The following is a 19,340-nucleotide window of genomic DNA, read 5'->3' as shown; positions in this document are numbered from 1 at the left end:
TTCTTCTTCTTCTTCTTCTTCTTCTTCTTCTTCTTCTTCTTCTTCTTTCTTCTTTCTTCTTTCTTCTTCTTTCTTCTTTTTTGAGATGGGGTCTCACTCTGTCACCCAGGCTGGAGTGCAGTGGCGTGATCATAATTCACTGTAACCTCAAACTTCTGGGCTCAAGGGATCCTCTGATCTCAGCATCCTGAGAAGCTAGGACTACAGGCATGTACCACCACACCCAGCTAATATTTTTATTTTTTGTAGAGACAGGGTCTTGCTATGTTGCCCAGGCTGGTGTTGAACTCCTGGGCTGAAGTGATCCTACTGCCTTGGCCTCCTGAAGTATTGGAATTACAGGTGTGAGCCAGTGAGCCTGGCCTAGGTTTTTCTTTTTCCTTTTTTTTGAGACAGAGTCTTGCTCTGTCACCCGAGTGGGAATGCAGTGGTGTGATCTTAGCTTACTGCAACCTCTGCCTCCTAGGTTCAAGTGATTCTCAGGCCTCAGACTCCCAAGTAGCTGGGATTATAGGCATGCATCACCACACCCGGCTAGTTTTTTTGTGTTTTTGTAGAGAAGAGGTTTTGCATGTTGGCCAGGCTGGTCTCAAACTCCTGGCCTCAATTTGATCCTCCCACCTCAGCCTCCCAAAGTGCTGGGATTACAGGTGTGAGCCACCGTGGCACCCAGTGAGTCTAATCTCATCTCCCATGTCTTCCCCTCATAAACCTCTTGCCGTAAAACAACAGCTCCTGAATTTATGCTCATTCTGTATAGCTCATCATAGCCTTGCACATATTTTTCTTCCTTTGCTTGAAATGCTCTTTTGTACCTAAAAAAAAAATTCTTCTCTGTGTCAAAGTTCAGCTCAGATATTACCTCCTTGGTGCAGCCTTCTGTAATTTCCACGGGCAGGGTGGTGGCTTTGGCTTCTGAGCTCCCACAGTGCTTTGTATACAGAACTTAACCACACCACTGCTTGGTTGTTTACTAGCACATGAATCATTTCTCTTAGATTCCCCAGAACTTGAGAAATGGAATTGTATCTTAGTTTTTTTCTTAATACCTGCCTTTTAGTGAGTACTCAATAAGTATTTTTAAATGAAAGAAAAATTTAATATTAATGTGATTTAGTGCAATATAATTTACATGACTATATCGTGAAATAGAAATATAAACATGTACCTTGTAAAATAATATATATCTTCAATGAGATTTTAAATGTTTATCAATGTGCTTTTGAATTATCTTATTATACATACAGAACAATGCATTATCCTAACTCCAGAATCCCCTTATTCTCTTTTACAGTCACTTTTCCCCTGCAATGGTAACCAGTATCCTGGTTTCTGACAGCACAGATTTTGAATCCTGACTTTAAAAAGAAGGGAGATGATTGCTATGTTTCAATTATGTGAACATATATTTATTTAGAAAAGAAATATTTAAAATAACTGGCATCTCCTTGTCTGTTTTTTATCTAAGAGTTTGGACTTGAGATCTAAGTTCCCTTTCTGTCCTAAGATTTTATGAAACTTAATTTAAAACTTAACGAACCGGGTGTGGTGGTGTGCGCCTTTAGTTCCAGCTACTCTTGAGCCTAGGAAGGAGGATCGCCTGAGCCCAGGAGTTCGAGGCTGCAGTGAGCTGTGATCGGACCACTCCACTTTGCCTGGGCCACAGAGGGAGACCCCGTCTCTTAAAGAACAAACAAAAAAACCTAGTGGTCTTTCCGACTTTACTACTTATATAAGGGCGCCCTCTAGTGGTGTAACATTTCCTAAAATTTATATGATTACAGCAGCACTTTTTCTCTAATTTGGGAGCTTGAGCTGTGGCCAGCTAATTCTCTCAGTACAAAGCTTCCTGAGCCATGGGAAGGCATTGATTATGTGGTGCTTTCACAGAGCTGTTTGGCCAACAGATAGAATCTCTCTCTAATGAAACACTTAACTGTTATTTGATAAGACATATTACTTCTCGATTTACTGGAGCATTTTAGGTATTCTCAAGGGCAGGATATTTTCACCTCTGTTTTAGCAGTAAAGCAAAGAGTGTTTTGGTTTCACAGCATTTTGATGACTTAGCGATTCCTCCTCTGGGGCACAGAGTTCTTGGTTTGAGGAAAGAAAGGTTATTAAGCACTGCGGAATTTTTCGAGAGGGTGTTTTCCCTCCCCATTTGGTTACTAAGCACAATTTTTTTATTTCACGTAGATAGATGCTATTGTGATATTTATTTATACCATTATTGAATTTATAATAGCTTCTCATTTTCTCAAGCACTGGCTACTAATATATAACACATCTGTGATAATTTTAACATTAACAAGGGAACCTCATAATCAGAAACACAAGAACCACTTACTTAGAAGGTTTGAACTGCATCAATGGAACAATTATCTATGGCTGGGCACAGTGGTTCATGCCTGTAATCCCAGCACTTTGGGAGGCCGAGGCAGGCGGATCATTTGAGGTCAGGAGTTCGAGACCAGCCTGGCCAACATAGTGAAACCCTGTCTCTGCTAAACATACAAAAATTAGCCGGGTGTGGTGGTGGACACCTGTAATCCCAGCCACTTGCAAGGCTGAGGCAGGAGAATTACTTGAACCCGGGAGGCTGAGGTTGCAGTGAGCTGAGATCATGCCACTGCACTCCAGCCTGGGCAACAGAGCAAGACTCTGGCTCCAAAAATAAAATACCATACCATGCCATACCATGCCATGCCGTGCCAAGCCATACATCACATCTATAAAGTATCTGCCATGTACAAGGGCACTGCGGTAGATACTGTGTTTTTGCCTTTCAAACTATCTGAGTATAGGAGGCTGGGGCACCAAATTTTCCCCATGATGGATTCTCCCATTATCATTTATTTTCTTCCCTTTCTCATTTACCATTTTCTCTTTACAAAAATTTATTTCTAAGAGTCTCATTTTTAAGATTAGAGGCATGTTAGGAAAAAAAGCATAGGAGTCAGGGAATGCAGTTCTCTCTCCCGGTTAACACTTATAGAAGGGCATGTAAAGAGGAGCAGTGTCTTATTACATACAAAGATGATTGCCTTTGAAGGATATCTCTGAGAGGACTTCCCCCCTTTTTGTTAAGATAGAAGCTCGACCCGCTAAGGTTGGCAATGACGAGAGCATCTTTGTGGGAAGGGAGGACAGTTCCTTCTTGGACTCACTTTCCTCTTGGATGGACTTGTTAACATTTCCTTTGCCACCGCCACACTCACTGGGGGATACTGTTTCCCCTTTAATTCTTTAAGTCAAATTTAATTTCCAATACTTTCCGATACTGGTATCCTCATTGTACGGATGGGTAAAGCTAGAACATTTAAGCAGGGTTTTTGAAAGGCCTTGACATAATAAAGAAGAAATAAACCGGGAGTCATCCAAGAGCCAGAGATCTGAATCGTAGGATGTGGCTTGCTCTCTGATCTTGTCCTAGCTCTAGAGTCCCCATGTGTGAGGGACAGCTTAGTAGGAACCCACTCTTAGACATCCATCCTTCTCCAACTGTAGATCTAGGGCTTGTCTAAACTCCACCTTCCTGCCACGTTTTAGTCCTTCTTTGGGAACCTGTGTTCTTCTAACATAAAGGTGTCTATCCTTTCAGGGAATATCAAGCTTGCCCAGAAAGTTGTCAGTCTCCATTTAAGAACTCTAATGGAATGTAACCCCACAATCCCCAAATTAATATAGGACACACACATCAAATGGGAGTAAGAAGGTCTTATTTTATTTTAGCATTTCTGCATTAGAGTTGAAAACCAGAGCACATGAAAAACTCCTTTAAGGTGCTTTAATTTATTGGAGGCATTAGTTAATTTTTTTGGTCATGTATATCTCTGGGTATACTTTTTGTATGTTTCGTAAAATTTTAGTTAACTGTTATTAGATATTTGGGTGCCTGAATAAATCCAACTGCATACTGAATTTTCTAAAACCAAAGGCTGCCGAGAAGGAGCCAGTGTGATTTTGGTTTTATCAGTGCCTAATGGAGTTAGCAATAGTAGTGTAGTAACAATTATTGTCAGGTCAGTGAAAAGACCAACATTCCACATATTCTGCAATGTAACTGTTGATAAATGGCTGGGAGATTTGTTCTTCATTTTGCAAATTTAGGAGAAAGATACTCACTCTGAGTGTCCCCTACTGAGCATTGAAGTTTATAGTCAGTTTTACCTGCATGAGCATGTTATAATGCAATGAGTATAAAGATCTGGGTTTTCTTGGAGGTGGGATTGGGTAGGGGTTAAAAGCATATGAAAGGAATTACATTTGATTCCTAATTATTAGTTACATTCCCTTGGGCAAGCTGTCTGACCTCTCTGAGCATTAGCCTTCTTATTTTAAAACTGGGTGATGAAAGTGCCCCAGAGGGTAACTGCCAAGATGGTGAAGGGATCTGTGTAAAGCAACAGCGCTGTGGCAGACACGTGGTAGGTGCGTTATGTTATTCCCTCCCATCCCCACCTCTTCCACCCACGCTGTCCCCAAGTTGCCAGCAAAACTAACAGATGTAATGTTGCTACTGATTTTTCTGTATGCAAACTTTATTCTTGAGTGGTTTTAAAGTCCAAATAATTACTTTTGTACAATAAACATCATTTGAAGAATGGTCTCTTTTCTTCTTGCCTACCCGTTCTCACAGATCTATTTCTCCTCTACATGGTAAAGTGGGGAAGCATGTTTTGAAATTTCTTGGACCATAAAAAAATTTAAAAAAAGAAAAAAATGAAATTTCTTGAGCCGTATGCTAGAAAGAACTGCTGTGCCTGACTTAGAGAGGTTTGTTTCCTTTCCGAGGTCATACTGTGTTGTCTTTACAGTGCTATTATTTATTTTAATTGGTTCAGTAAACCAAATTGCAAAAATAAAATTCTAGCTCTGCCTCTGCCTTGTGACCATGGCCAAGTCATGTGACCTCTTCGAGCCTAATTTCTTCAGTTGAGAAACACAGATGGAATGGTTTCTAAGGCCCTTGTCACCTTTTCGTGTTGTGATTCATAAAATCTTTATTCAGGAGCCCAGAACAGGAAGTGGCATGTGGGTCCCACTTCTCAACAGCAGAGGGCATACTGCCCCTAGTGTGCCTGGCCATTATGTATTGAAAACTATCTAGTTATCTAGCCAGAAGTTGATATCCTTGATGATAGGAAGGAGCCAAGGAAATTCTGTAAATTCATGTTATGCAAAGGACATTTGACTACGTATTTCCAGTTGTTTAGTACCTAGGTGAAACACTCAAAAAATAGGAGATTTTGACATTCTAAGGTCCTGTAATTCTGTGAAGAACTTAATCTGTCTCCCATCTAAGTACTCCGTGCTTAGGATTGGTGTGCAGATGGGATGGAGAGAACATCTTTTAAGCATGTATATATCAGGAACTATGCCTAGTACTTTAGGTACATTTTTCGTATCCTCACAGCAATCCTTTGAATTATATGTGGTTATCCTTATTTTATACAGGAAGATACTAAGGTTCAGAGAGGTTAAGTGATTTGCCAGAGTCTTCACAGTTAGAAGAGATTCAAGTTCAGGTCTGTTAACTCCCAAGTCTGCTTTCTTGCCAGGGTTTCTCTCTCTTTTCCCCAGTCTTAACAATCAAGGCTATTGCTAGGAGCAGGAGTACCTTGGGCACGGCCACACAAGGGAATTTGGCTTTCTCTGGTTCTGAAGTCCTTGTGGCCCTTGTGATTCTAGATGGAAGTGTTTCCCTGGCAAGAACTTTTTATCAGTAATATTTAGCATGACATATACAAACACATACCCATGTTTTCAAATTTGAAAATTTTAAACTGGATTATTAATGTTTTTCTTTGTGGGATTTTTTTTTTTTTTTTTTTTTTTTTTTGAGACGGAGTCTTGCTCTGTCGCCCAGGCTGGAGTGCAGTGGCCGGATCTCAGCTCACTGCAAGCTCCGCCTCCCGGGTTTACGCCATTCTCCTGCCTCAGCCTCCGGAGTAGCTGGGACTACAGGCGCCCGCCACCTCGCCCGGCTAGTTTTTTGTATTTTTTAGTAGAGACGGGGTTTCACCGTGTTAGCCAGGATGGTCTCGATCTCCTGACCTCGTGATCCGCCCGTCTCGGCCTCCCAAAGTGCTGGGATTACAGGCTTGAGCCACCGTGCCCGGCCTGTGGGATGCTTTTAAAGGTTACAGCAATATCTCAGTTTACATGAAGACTCAGTTCTGTAGTCAGTGGGTGAGGTGAAAATCATTAGGGCAAAATCATCTTCAAGAATCTCATGGGAAGGCATCTTGTTAGAGAGCCATGAGCTTCCTTTCTTTAAGTCCAACACAGTCAGTTTTTCCTCCCCTGTTGAAACCTGCTGAGCTTCAAAAGGTGTTCCTGTGGTGGTTTCTCATGTTGAGTTTCAAATGATACAGTTAGCTTATATTTGGGGGTATGTTCAGTGGTAATTCAAATCTTTAGACACCAGAGTCTTATTCAGCATGGTGAGATGCTTACAGTATTTTAGCTATTCTGAAACCTAGAACAAGAGAAGGAATAACAAATTAATGTCTTATTTTGGTGCTTATTCTAACTCAGTGGTTTTCAGAACTTTACAGAATCACCTGTAGGGCTTGTTAAAGCACAGTTTACTGGGTTTTACCCCCACGGTTTCTGGGATTGCAGTTCCAACAAGTTCCCAGGTGAAGATGATACTGCTGGTCCGGGGACGTCACATGGAGAACTACTGTACTAATTGAATGGAAGCAGGTGGAATCAACTTGTCCGTCTTCCTTTCATTGTCTGTCTGCCTTTCTTGTTCTTTCATTTTTAGGCTGAGTGGATATAGTTGAGTTAGTTTAAGTTAAATTCAGGGACTGTAGCTCAGCCAACTCTTTATCCCACTGCTTAGCTTAGTGCTTGGCCCAGAATAGGAGTTCAATAGATTCTTGTTGAGTGAATGATTCAGTAAATTAACATGTATAATGGAAGGGTTTACAGCACATGGACATCATTATTACATACCTAGTCCATAAAAACTGCTTATTTTCCTGAAAAGTAGATAGTCTTTAGATCAGAATATTATATTTTAGGACTACATATGGTGATGATCACAGATACCAGGAAGTATGCAGTTAGGTAAAGTTTTGAGACACTTGCGTTTTGGAACCTGTGGTGTGAATGGGAACTGTGTATGTAGATAGAGCTGGGTGCAGGAAGTCTCATCTGTTTTAGAATGACCTAGGCAAGTCTTACAGGGTTTACAGTCTGGTTTAGGTCAGAACTAAGCACTGTTCCTGGGAGACTGGAGCAGCACTGGAACAGCATATGTCTAATCCAGACTGGGTGCTGCTTTCTCATTTCTGTCCTTCCAAAGCACTGAGGAATTCAGCCCCCATGATGCTAAAGACTCAGTGAGACTGTACTGCAGGGTAACTCTGTAAATTCAGATAGTTGTACATGAATCTTACCATGTTATAGTATTTGATAATTACATGTTCAATATTAAGTTAAAAAATCTCAAAGAGTAAAAAAAATCTCAAAAATACATTTAAAGTTCAGTTTAAGAAATCATTTTCTTATGTAGCCAGAACAATATGATCATTTTTGACAAAATCAACAAGTCTTTAGTACAAATTGAGTATTTGTTCTCTGAAATGCTTAGGACCAGAAGCATTTCAGATTTTGGATTTTTTTTTTTTTTTTGATTGTGTAATAGTCATATTGTAGTTACTGATTGAATATACCTAATCTGAAAATCCAAAATTTGAAATGCTCTAACGAGCCTTTCCCTTGAGTATCATGTTGGTGCTCAAAATTTCAGATTTGGAGCATTTGGATTTTGGAGTTTTGGATTAGGAATACTTAACCTGTATCATTTAATAACTAGTCCAGATTAAAATTACACATTTGTCCCTACATCTTTATTTATATATTGTTTGTTCAAACTAGGATCCAGTCCAGGGTCATGTATTATGTCTGGTTATTATGTTCCTTAAAATTCATTTAATCTAAAATAGTGCTTTCTCATGATATTGCCTTGTCAATTGTCTTGTAAAATGTCCTGCCTTCAGTATCTGTTGTCCGTTTAAAGTATATTCAACTTGCTCTTTTACCTTTATATTTCCTGGAACCTGGAAATTAGATCTAAAGGCTGGATTAAGATAAAATGGAACATTTTTGGCAGGAACACATCATAGGTGATATGGGCTTCATGTTGTGCCACATGAGGAGATACATAATCCTTGCCTGCTCTTCCATTGATGATGCTAACAAAATTGATTACTAGATTAAAGTGATGACAGCCTGATCCTTCCATTGTAGTTATATTTTCCCCTTGTGACAAGAGAGTATTCTCCATGGTATTATTTTGATACTATATGAATGTTCATTTTCATATTATCCGTTTTCCTAATGCTTTTAACACCAATTGATAATTCTTGCCTGAATCGGTAAATTTACAGAACTGTCATTATTCTAACTCTGTCATTCCTTCTACATTAGCTGACATTTGACTAAACACAGCTCTTCTTTATTAACTGGGACTATTCGCTGCCATCAAATACAGTTCTGTTGGACAGGCAGGTTAAATGTTGAATTTTTTACTTTTTAATTCCCAATTTCAAAGTAAGGAGTTGATTTAATAGACAACTTCAATGGTGGCAAATGAACTTTTTCCTTTCTTTCCTTTTTAAAAATATTTTTGTGGACGAATGGAGTTTCATGAATTGAATGTTTCAGTTAACTACAGTGGTTATTCTTTTTATGTTTAATTTGTTTTTGTTTTACATTCAATTTATTAAAACGATTGCCAGTGATAGTCCCTTGTAGTTGGTTCCTATGTTCTTTAAATATAACTCTCCATTAATTCTGAGCACTTTCTTGCTTCCTTGCACAGCAAAATGCATAGGCTTATCTTGCAGCTTCCTTGTCCCAAATGTCACTCAGCCACTTCACTAATAAGCCCTAGTTTCTTTTGGTGGGAATGGTATAGACATGAAAATCTTATAACTTAGAATATCTGTGGTGTGCTGGGATGACAAGGTTTATGGACCTTTTCAGTAGTCTACTTAGTTCATGAATTTTTAATATTAAAACTGTGTATAATGAAAATTCAGATAGTAGGGGAAAACTGTATTTTGAAAATTATTAGGATGTATTATTTACTTAAAAATTGCTAAGGGAGTAGATTTTAAGTGTTCTTACCACAAAAAATGATAAATATGTGAGGTAATACTTATGTTAATTAGCTCAATTTGGCCATTCTACAGTGTATACATATTTCAGAACATCATGTTATATACACCATATGTAAAATTTTATTTGTCAATTAAAAAATGCATTAAAAAATTAAAAAAGGGTTCACATTGTATTAACGATTCAATTTTAACATTATGTTTTTAAGTAGCTACTTGACTTTATAATTGTATTTTTTCTTTTACATTGAAAATCTGGACTACCAATAGCAGACATTGCTTTATTTTATAATACAAAGAAAATGATTTCAAAATAATATCATCAATATTACTATTAATAATAAAACAATGAAGTTTAAAATTTCTTGTGATTATTTTTGTAGTATAGATTGATTTTAATGGAAGAATTAATTACCTTTGTGTTGATCTCATTTTATTACTTTCTTTTGAAATATGTTTTGTTTGTTTTGTTTTTATCACAGGTTGATCATTTTGGATTTAATACTGTGAAAACTTTTAATCAGCGGTACCTAGTAGCTGATAAATACTGGAAGAAAAATGGTGGATCGATACTTTTCTACACTGGTAATGAAGGGGACATCATCTGGTTTTGTAATAACACGGTATGTGCAGATTCATGAAATTCCAGTGCTCAATTTGACTTTTATTATGATAACTTGGAAGAAATGTTTTGCAGTGTATATGACCAAGCATTACTGTTCTTAATTGTAAAGTTCTATAAAAAATAACAAAAAATTAACTTACTAATAATAGAAAAATAGCAAAAGTACATGAATAGAAAGTTCATAAAAGAATTAAATACAGATATCCAGTAAGTCTACATATTCAGCCTTCAAGAATTACAAATGAAAAGGATAATGTACAATTTTTGGATAATTGAATTATTTTATTTTATTTTATTTTATTTTATTTTATTTCATTTTTCATGGACTGCCTGAACATCCCAGAGAATTGAATTTTGCAAGTTTTTTGTTTTTGTTTGGCTTTGTTTTGTTTTTAAAATCCCAGCTTATTTCTACAGTGAACAAGGATATAAAGGAAACAAGGATAAGAATGTTACTGTGTACAGTTTATTTTGATTATGGTCTCTAGAAGGTGAAAACAAGGGCAGGAATTTTTCTATGTTTAGTGTTATATTGTCAGTGTCCAGGACATATAGAAGGTGATAAACATCTGTTAAATGAATGAATGAGTAAAACCTAAACAAAACCAGTGCAAATGAGAAAAAAATATACAAATAAGAATGGGAAAAGGTAAAGTTGTAGCTACGTTTTAGTTTAGCTTTCCTGTTCTACCATTTTCTTTTATTTGTGAGGGTTAAAAATAGTATATAGCCTGTTAGCTTGCTTCCCTGACTATATTTTCTATCGCCTTTTATAATGCTGAAATCCATGAACAAAACTTAATTTCGAAAGATATGTGAAAGGAAGAAATGCCCCTTTTCAACGTGTCAGTGCTGTGACGAGAAAATGTCAACTTTCTACCAAAAAATTAGTTGTGAACTACCTTAAAGTGGGGAATGAATTATGTCTTATCCCCAATGCCAATGTCTGGCATGATGCTTGGTAGTCAGGAGGTCTCAGTAAATGTTGTTGAACTGATATATGAATTTAAAGTAAAGATATGAACCCAATTACATTGTTACTGCATTTCTCAATTCTGATTATTTCCTTAGGAATGTTAAGAATCTAAGTAAGTTAGTTGAAATAAAATAATTCCCAGAGAAATGAGATCCTAGGATGCCTATTTCTTTTAGATCAGTGGCAAGTGAAATCAGGACCTCCTTTCCATCAGATTCCCGTTCTGTTATTCTGTGAAATAACAGAGGCTGCCTTGTCTCTTTTCTCCTTTTGGTGTGACTTTCGTTTTATGTGAAGGCCATAGGGTAACTTCTCCTCTCCAGTGATTTTTCCAGTTTCCATTCTCTTTTATTATGGGCAGGTAGCTGTTCCTGCCTTCACTAGGCACTACTCTGACAGACACTGTGGCAGAACTTAAGGTTTGCTGGGGTATCTCTGTTCTCAGAAGTGGTGGAAAGGAAGAGATATTCAGTGTAGGAACAGTTCCAAAGAACTGACTAGAGGCAGATCATAGAGGAGCAGATCCTGGCCCATCCCCCGGCCCAGAGACCTTCCTTTACACACCAAAACGTTCCAGTGCACATTCACTTCTGGACATTAATTTGTTGAGAGGCAACAATCACACAGTGGTCAAAAGTGAAGGCTTCAGCCAGATTGACAAGGTTTGAATACTGATTTTGCCACTTTGCTGTGTGACTTTGGGTAAGTTTCTTGTTCTGTGCCTCAGTTGTCTCATCTGTTAAATGGATACAGTAATAATAGTTCATGGAGTTGTGTAAAGACTTAGAGAAGATTAAGGGACTTGCAAGCACATAATGTTAAAAGATGTTGATATATTACATGAACCTCTTTTGAAAAATAAGAGGACTCCTGAAATGGATCACTTATTACTTTGTGAACTAGTTCAATGAAATTGCCTCCTCTCAAAGCCTGAAGTCAATTGCACAGAGGTCTGGACATTTCAATGGATGATCTTTACTCTTAAGATACTCATGGTCTGGTGTGTGTGTGACATACATGTAAGCAAAACTTGTGGCACAGTACCAGGGACATATACCTAGCACAGTGGTGTTGAGAAGGGGGAGTGATCAGCACTGCCAAGGTGGGGCCAGCAGAGGTGGGCATGCTTGAGCTGGATGTTTGCAGGATTTGTAGTTAAATGGCAGGGAATGAGTAGATTCTTAAGAGAGAAAGTGGGGGTTATTGAAACCATCACAAATATCTGGTTAAATTCTCTATCCTTACCTGTGTATAACTCTTCTAATTGTTCATTTATTGATCAAAACAAACAAACACTTGAGGTTCTTAGTCTTTGTTAGGGAGCAGGAATTCACTAAATAGCAACAGTGTGCACTAGGAATGACAAATAGTTTTAATCTGTGCTAAATCTAAATCTAATCCTTTGATGTTAATTACTTAGAATGCTTTGTTGAGAAAAGATTCTGAGGCCACAACTGAGTAAGTGAAAAAATGAAGTGATTGGCTAATGACCATATATAGATGATTCTAGCAAAGAGATCTAACAGTTCTTGATGATGGTGCTCTGGAGCCAGACACCTATGTTTGAATCATGGCTCTGCTGCTTACTAGCTGTGTGAATGTTGAAGGTTATTTAAACTCTTGTGTCTCAATGTTCTTGTCTATAAATGGGATTAATCAAAGTGCCTATTTCATAGATTGCTGTAATATTTAAGTGAATTAATACATATAAAATGCTTAGAACAGTGCCTGACACATTATAAACACTGAGTTATTTTAGCCATTGTGAGCTACTATTTATTTTCTAATAAATAAGATTAATTGAAAACCCTAGGGAGTTTAGTATGCTTGTTTGTTTTGTTTTCTCTTTTATGTTGTCAATGCCTCTGAGTAGACAGCTGCTTTAGATATCTTTAGCTCTTTCCTAGAAGATTTGGCAAACAGTGCAATTTGAAGACCATTTTTTTTTTAAAGTTGAAGTTGCCTTTTATTTTTATTTAATTTGTTTTCTCTCCATTGTGGTTTTTTTTTTCTTGACTTTTATTTTAGGTTTAGGGGGTACATGTGCAGGTTTGTTAACTTGGGTAAATTGTGTGTACTGAGATTTGGTGTATGGATGATCCCATCACCTAGGTAGTAAGCATAGTACCTGATACGTAGTTGTTGAACTCATGCTCCACACCCACACCCCCTGCACTGTTAACCCCCAGCCCCTCTAGTAGTCATGCAGTGTCTATTGTTCCCTTCTTTGTGGCCATGTGTATTCAGTGTTTAGTTCCTGCTTGTAAGTGAGAACATGCAGTGTTTGGTTTTCTGTTGCTCTGTTAGGTCACTTAGGATAATGACTTCCAGCTACATCCATGTTACTGCAAAGGATATGATTTTGTTCTTTTTAATGGCTATGTAGTATTCTATGGTGTGCATAGACCACATTGTCTTTATCCAGTCCACCGTTGAAGGGTATCTAGGTTGATTCTGTGTCTTTGATATTGCAAACAGTGCTAAGATGAACATGCAAGTGCATGTGTCTTTTTGGTAGAATGGTTTATTTTTATTTTTATTTTAAATTTTTATTTATTTTTTAATTTTATTTTTTGTAGAGAAAAGGGTTTCACTATGTTGCCCAGGCTGGTCTCGAACTCCTGGACTCAAGTGATCCACCTGCCTTGGCCTCCCAAAGTGCTAAGATTACATGCATGAACCACCACACCTGGCCTATTTTTCTTCAGGTATATACCCAGTAGTGAGGATTGGTGGTCTGAGTGATAGTTCTATTTCAAGTTCTTTGGGAAATCTCCAAACTGCTTTCCATAGTGGCTGAACTAATTTATATCCCACTAACAGTTTATAAGCGTTCCCTTTTCTCCACAACCTTACCAATATCTTGTTATTTTCTGACTCTTTTTAGATAATAGGCATTCTAACTGGTATGAGATGGTATCTCATTGTGGTTTTAATTTGCATTTCTCTGATGATTAATGATGTTGAGCATTTGTTCATGTTTGTTGGCCTTGTGTATGTCTTCTTTTGAAAAGTGTATGTTCATGTCTTTTTCTCACTTTTTAATGGGGTTGTTTGTTTTTTCTTGTAAATTTATTTATTTTATTATTATTATTATTTTTGAGACGGAGTCTGGCTCTGTCACCCAGGCTGGAGTGCAGTGGCGTGATCTTGGCTTGCTGCAAGCTCCGCCTCCCGGGTTCACGCCATTCTCCTGCCTCAGCCTCCTGGGTAGCTGGGACTACAGGCGCCCGCCACCACGCCTGGCTAATTTTTTTGCATTTTTAGTAGAGACAGGGTTTCACCGTGTTAGCCAGAATGGTCTCGATCTCCTGACCTCGTGATCCGCCTGCCTCAGCCTCCCAAAGTGCTGGGATTACAGGCATAAGACACCACGCCCGGCCCTTTTATTGTAAATTTAAGTTCCTTATAGATTCTAGACATTAGGCCTTTGTCAGATGCGTAGTTTGCAAATATTTGCTCTTATTCTGTAGGTTTTCTGTTTACTCTGTTGATAGTGTCTTTTGCCATGCAGGAGCTCTTTAGTTTAATTAGGTCCCACTTGTCAGTTTTTGTTTTTGTTGCAGTTACTTTCTGGGACTTAGTCATAAATTCTTTGCCAAGGCTGATGTCCAGAATGGTATTTCCTAGGTTTTCTTCCAGGGCTTTTGGGCTTTTTATAGTTTCCAGTTTTACATTTAAGTCTTTTATCCATCTTGAGTTGGTTTTTGTATACGGTGAAAGGAAGGGGTCCAGTTTCAATCTTCTGCATATGGCTTGCCAGTTATCCAAGCACCATTTTATAGAATAGGGAGTCCTTTTCCCATTGCTTGTTATTGTTGACTTTATTTTAGATCAAGTGGTTGCAGGTGTGTGGCTTTATTTCTGGATTCTCTATCCTGTTACATTGGTCTGCATGCCTATTTTTGTCCTAGTACCTGATGTTTTGGTTATTGTAGCCTTGCAGTATAGTTTGAAGTCAGGTAGTGTGATGCCTCTGGCTTTGTTTTTCTTGTTTAGGATTGCTTTGGCTATTCAAGTTTTTGTTGTTGTTGTTGTTGTTGTTCTATATGGATTTCAAGAGTTTATTTATTTTTTTTCCTAACTCTGTGAAAAATGATGTTGGTAGTTTGATAGCAATAGTATTGAATCTGTAAATTGCTTTGGGGAGTATGGCCATTTTAACAATATTGATTCTTCCTATGTATGAACATGGAATGTCTTTCCATTTGTTTGTGTTGTCTCTGATGCCTTTCAGCAGTGGTTTGTAATTCTCATTGTAGAGATGCTTCACTTCCTTGGTTAGCTGTATTCCTGGATACTTCATTCTTTTTGTGGCTATTGTAAATGGGATTGTGTTTTTGATTTGGCTGTTAGCTTGATTGTTATTGGTGTATAGACATGCTACTGATTTTTATACATGGAATTTGATACTGAAACTTTACTGAAGTTGTTTTGTCACTTCTAGAAGCCTTTTGGCGGAGTCTGTGGGGTTTTCTAGGTGTAGCATCATCTCATCTGTGAAAAAAAGATAGTTTGATGTCCTCTTTTCCTCTTTGGATGCTTTTTATTTCTTTCTCTTGCCTGATTGCACTGGCTAGAACTTCCAGTCCTATGTTGAATAGGAGTGCTGAGACAGAGCATCCTTGCCTTGTCTTAGTTCTCAAGGGGAATGCTTCTAGCTTTCGCCCATTCAGTATGGGTTTGTCGTAAATGGCTCTTATTATGTTGCAGTATATTCCTGCAATACCTAGTTTATTGAGAATTTTTACTGTGAAGGGATGTTGAATTTTATCAAAGGCCTTTTCTGCATCTGTTGAGATGATCATGTGGTTTTTATTTTTTAATTCTGTTTATGTGGTGAATTCTATTTATTGATTTGTGTATGTTGAACCAACCTTGCATCCAGGAATAAAGCCTATATGATTCTGGTAAATTAACTTCTTGATGCTGCTGGATTTTTGTTTGCTAGTTTTTGGTTGAGGGTTTTTACAACTATTTTCGTCAGGGATATTGGCCTGAAGTTTTCTTGTTTCATTGTGTCCCTGCCAGGTTTTGTATCATAATGATGCTAGCTTCATAGAATGAATTAGGGAAGAGTCCCTCCTCCTTATTTAAAAATAATTTCAGTAGGATTTGTACTGCTCTTTGTACGTGAAGACCATTTTAGACATAATATTGATTCTAGGGCTAGAGTGTCAGTATAAAAAGACATGGATGACTAGTGGATGAGCAACCTGGGATTATTTTTAATTGTTTCACTCATAAAGTTTGAGATTGATACGTAACAATAGGACAGCAATTATGTCATTTATTTGTAGAACAAATATAAATTGTGCAAATTTTTAGAGTGCTCTTTTTGGTCTGGCTTAACATGTATTTCATATGGTTTGCCAAAAGGTTCAGTGACTTTCACATCCTGATTTTATCCTGTGATTTTGTAAACTCTTCTTAGGGGTTCATGTGGGATGTGGCTGAGGAACTGAAAGCTATGTTGGTGTTTGCTGAACATCGGTACTATGGAGAGTCTCTCCCCTTTGGTGACAACTCATTCAAGGTAAAGATACTTTTTACTGTTAAGTTACAAGTTTTTTCTTTTCATTTTAGAATAGTTTCTGAATTACATGCCCCACTGTGAGATAACTTTAATTTGAAATGCCTAAAAGCTCAATAGTTTATATTTAGTAGTTTCTTTTTAGATACAATTTGAACAGATTGAGGTTTTTTTTAAAGCCATTTTATTATAATTCTTAATGTTAATCAGTTTTTAACTTGGTGTGCCTCAGGTAGTTAAATTTTACTCTGTGGTGCGGAGACAGTACAGGGAGCTTTTTACTATTTCAAAAATATCAGTAAACAATTCCGCTTTATAAATTGTACACTTAAATTATTGAGCCTGCCACTGGAAAAAATACAGTGAGCATAACAAATTTATCTGATGTTTTTATTAAAATAAAATCAATAAAATAAGGACAAATAAGCTGTATGATGCATTAAGGCCAACTGGCCCCTTGGATTCCCTTTGAACATTTCCTGTTCTCACAGGAGCTTTGGCCTTTGTCATAGACTCTGTATCTAATAAACCAGGAGAGTTTTTCTTCAACGGAGTCATTCATGTACTTCTACCCTTGTGACTTTGGCTACATTAATTTGCCACATGTACTATTATTTACTTAATATTTTTCTTTAACCAACTCACTTTTTAAACTTAGCATTATCTTAACCAAGGGCTCTATGTACTGGTTATTCTTTCCAAATTACACTAAAATGAAGCAATAAATGTTCCATTAAAAATGTTTGTGTGCTTCCTAAGACCACCAGTATATACATATGCTTTTGGGAACTCTCAGCTATAAGGACTTGGGGCCAGTCCTTTACTAGGCTGCCTGTTTTGAAAGGAGTTTTTTATTTTTAAAAGGGAGGTTTTACTATCTCATATTATAAATAAATACATGAGTAACAATAAGTAAAAGTGTTGTGTTATAAATAGAAAGTGGGATAATTTGCTGATATTTGTTGGGCTGTATGGGAAATTCATTCTTTAGCTTGATATTTTGCATAAATATCTGATTAAGGGACTTGACAGGTCCTGAAAGCTTGGGAAGCAGTTAGCTTTTATAGATAGAAACATAACTTCTTCTCCTAGGTTTCTGTGATTGATACTGTGTTAGCAAAATGGAGCCAGGGGCTCTTTTTGATATACTTCTTTCCCTTTGTGTGCTCACAGAATATGTCAGTAGCATGAGGGATATCACAGATATTATGCAAGGATTGGAAAAAAATGCACTCAACTGTACAGAGTGCCATAAAAACTAGAAGTAAAGGATAGTGACAGACAGGGAGAGAGGAGGTAAGAAGGCATATATCTTGGAAGGGGGGAAAGCTAAAGGAGTAGGAGGCATATACAGGAGATAGGAAAGATGGGATCTGTGTGATTCAGTAATATGCCAGATGATGGAAGGAATCAGAATGGTGAGACCAAAGCATGAAAGTCAAACAGGGTAGCCTAATAGAGGTATGTAGCTGTATTAGTTATCTATTGCTATGTAAAGATGTACCTCAAACCTTATGGCTTAAAACAGCAATAAACATCTATTACTTTATAGTTTCCATGGGTGAAGAATTAGGAGTAGTTTAGCTAGGTGTTTCTGCTTCAGGGGGTCTCATGAGGTTAGGATATCAGCTGATGCTACAGTCATCTGAAGGCTTGACTGGGGCTGGAGAGCCTTTCTACTCATATGGTGGATCACTCACATAAGAGAGAAAACTGGTACTGGATGTTGACAAGAGGCTGCAGTTAAGGGCCTACTTGAGTTCATTACAAGGCAGCTAATTTCCCTCAAAGTTGGCAGTGCAGGAGAGCAAGGTGGAAGCTGCAGTGTTTTTTTAATGACCTAACCTTCGTAGTCACGTATCATTACGTCTGCCCCATTCTGTTAATTAGAAGCAAGTCATTAAATCCCATCCAAGTTCAAAGGGAGTGGAATTAAGCTTCACCTTTTAAAGGAAGGAGTGTCAAAAATTTGCAGACATATTTTAAAAGACCTTCTTAGCCTTCTCAGCTCAGCAGGACACTAAGCTTCACCTTCTGCAGTAGGGAAATTGTCTTCATGTAGAGAGCAGGACGATTATCAAACTTAACATTATGAGTTTTCCTTTTCTCAAAGATCAATGTCTTGTGTTGCCTGTTTTCCAATACCTGAAAATAGTTTTTTTCTTTCCAATTTTATAGTTGTTTAAAATAGGTAGGCTACTTTGTTTCAGTTGTTGATATCGCCTAGGTCATACATAATCTTTCCGATAAAGAAGGGTGAGTTTTATTTTTACTGGTGATTCTTACCTCAATTGTCCACTAGATTTAGTTTATATTTGCCTATGTGGTAGACATTTTAAATGTGCCAAGATTTAAAACAAAAGTTATAATAGTTATCTATTAACCTTAGTTTATATTCTATCATATTTGCTATTAAATTTTACCTACAATTTGTTTCTATTGTTTCTACAACCTTAAACAAAGTCTTTGGTAAATAGCATTTAATAGAAATTACACTTGCATGCAAAGTACATTATGTTCTCCACAAACTTAAAATCATTTTCCTGAGTTTAAATCCACACAGCTATTGCTTTGACTAGGCGTTTTAGTACAATTGCCTAGAAATTCTATTTGGAGAAAAGCTTATCTGACACTGGCTCTCTTCTGGATCCATGCTATTCCTAAGCTGCTATTATGTGCACATTTATACCCATGTTCTTTGTTATTTTTCTTTAGGATTCCAGACACTTGAATTTTCTGACATCAGAACAAGCTCTGGCTGATTTTGCAGAGTTAATCAAACACTTGAAAAGAGCAATCCCAGGAGCTGAAAATCAACCTGTCATTGCCATAGGAGGCTCCTATGGCGGCATGCTTGCAGCCTGGTTTAGGATGAAATATCCTCATATGGCAGTTGGGTAAGTGCATTTATACTGGACATGAGTGTTTCTTAATGATTATCAAGGCAAACGTAGAGATTCATTTTGGGTAAAACATGTTTCATTCTATTACACTGAGATTGCTGGCTTCTGTCTCATTAACAGCTGTGTTATTTTTCTCACTATTTTTATTATAAGTTTCAACTTT

The 19,340-nt window shown here is 37.4% G+C and overlaps 1 protein-coding gene across 2 annotated transcripts in view; it reads left to right on the top strand.

Annotated features, from left to right (window-relative positions):
- The window catches only part of PRCP (prolylcarboxypeptidase), an 82,241-nt gene that overhangs the window by 38,239 nt on the left and 24,662 nt on the right, over positions 1-19,340 (top strand). For both annotated transcript variants that reach the window (XM_023209303.1, XM_023209302.1), the window contains exons 2-4: positions 9,623-9,763; positions 16,176-16,277; positions 18,990-19,171. In XM_023209303.1, the coding sequence (XP_023065071.1) occupies positions 16,182-16,277; positions 18,990-19,171 (278 nt within the window). In that variant the 5' untranslated portion in view covers positions 9,623-9,763; positions 16,176-16,181. The remainder of the gene's footprint in view (positions 1-9,622; positions 9,764-16,175; positions 16,278-18,989; positions 19,172-19,340) is intronic.

The sequence above is a fragment of the Piliocolobus tephrosceles genome, chromosome 13, assembly GCF_002776525.5.
Source record: "Piliocolobus tephrosceles isolate RC106 chromosome 13, ASM277652v3, whole genome shotgun sequence".
Classification (NCBI taxonomy): Eukaryota; Metazoa; Chordata; class Mammalia; order Primates; family Cercopithecidae; genus Piliocolobus; species Piliocolobus tephrosceles.
Note: the sequence above shows the minus strand (reverse complement) of the source record. Positions and strands in the feature narration are given on the sequence as shown.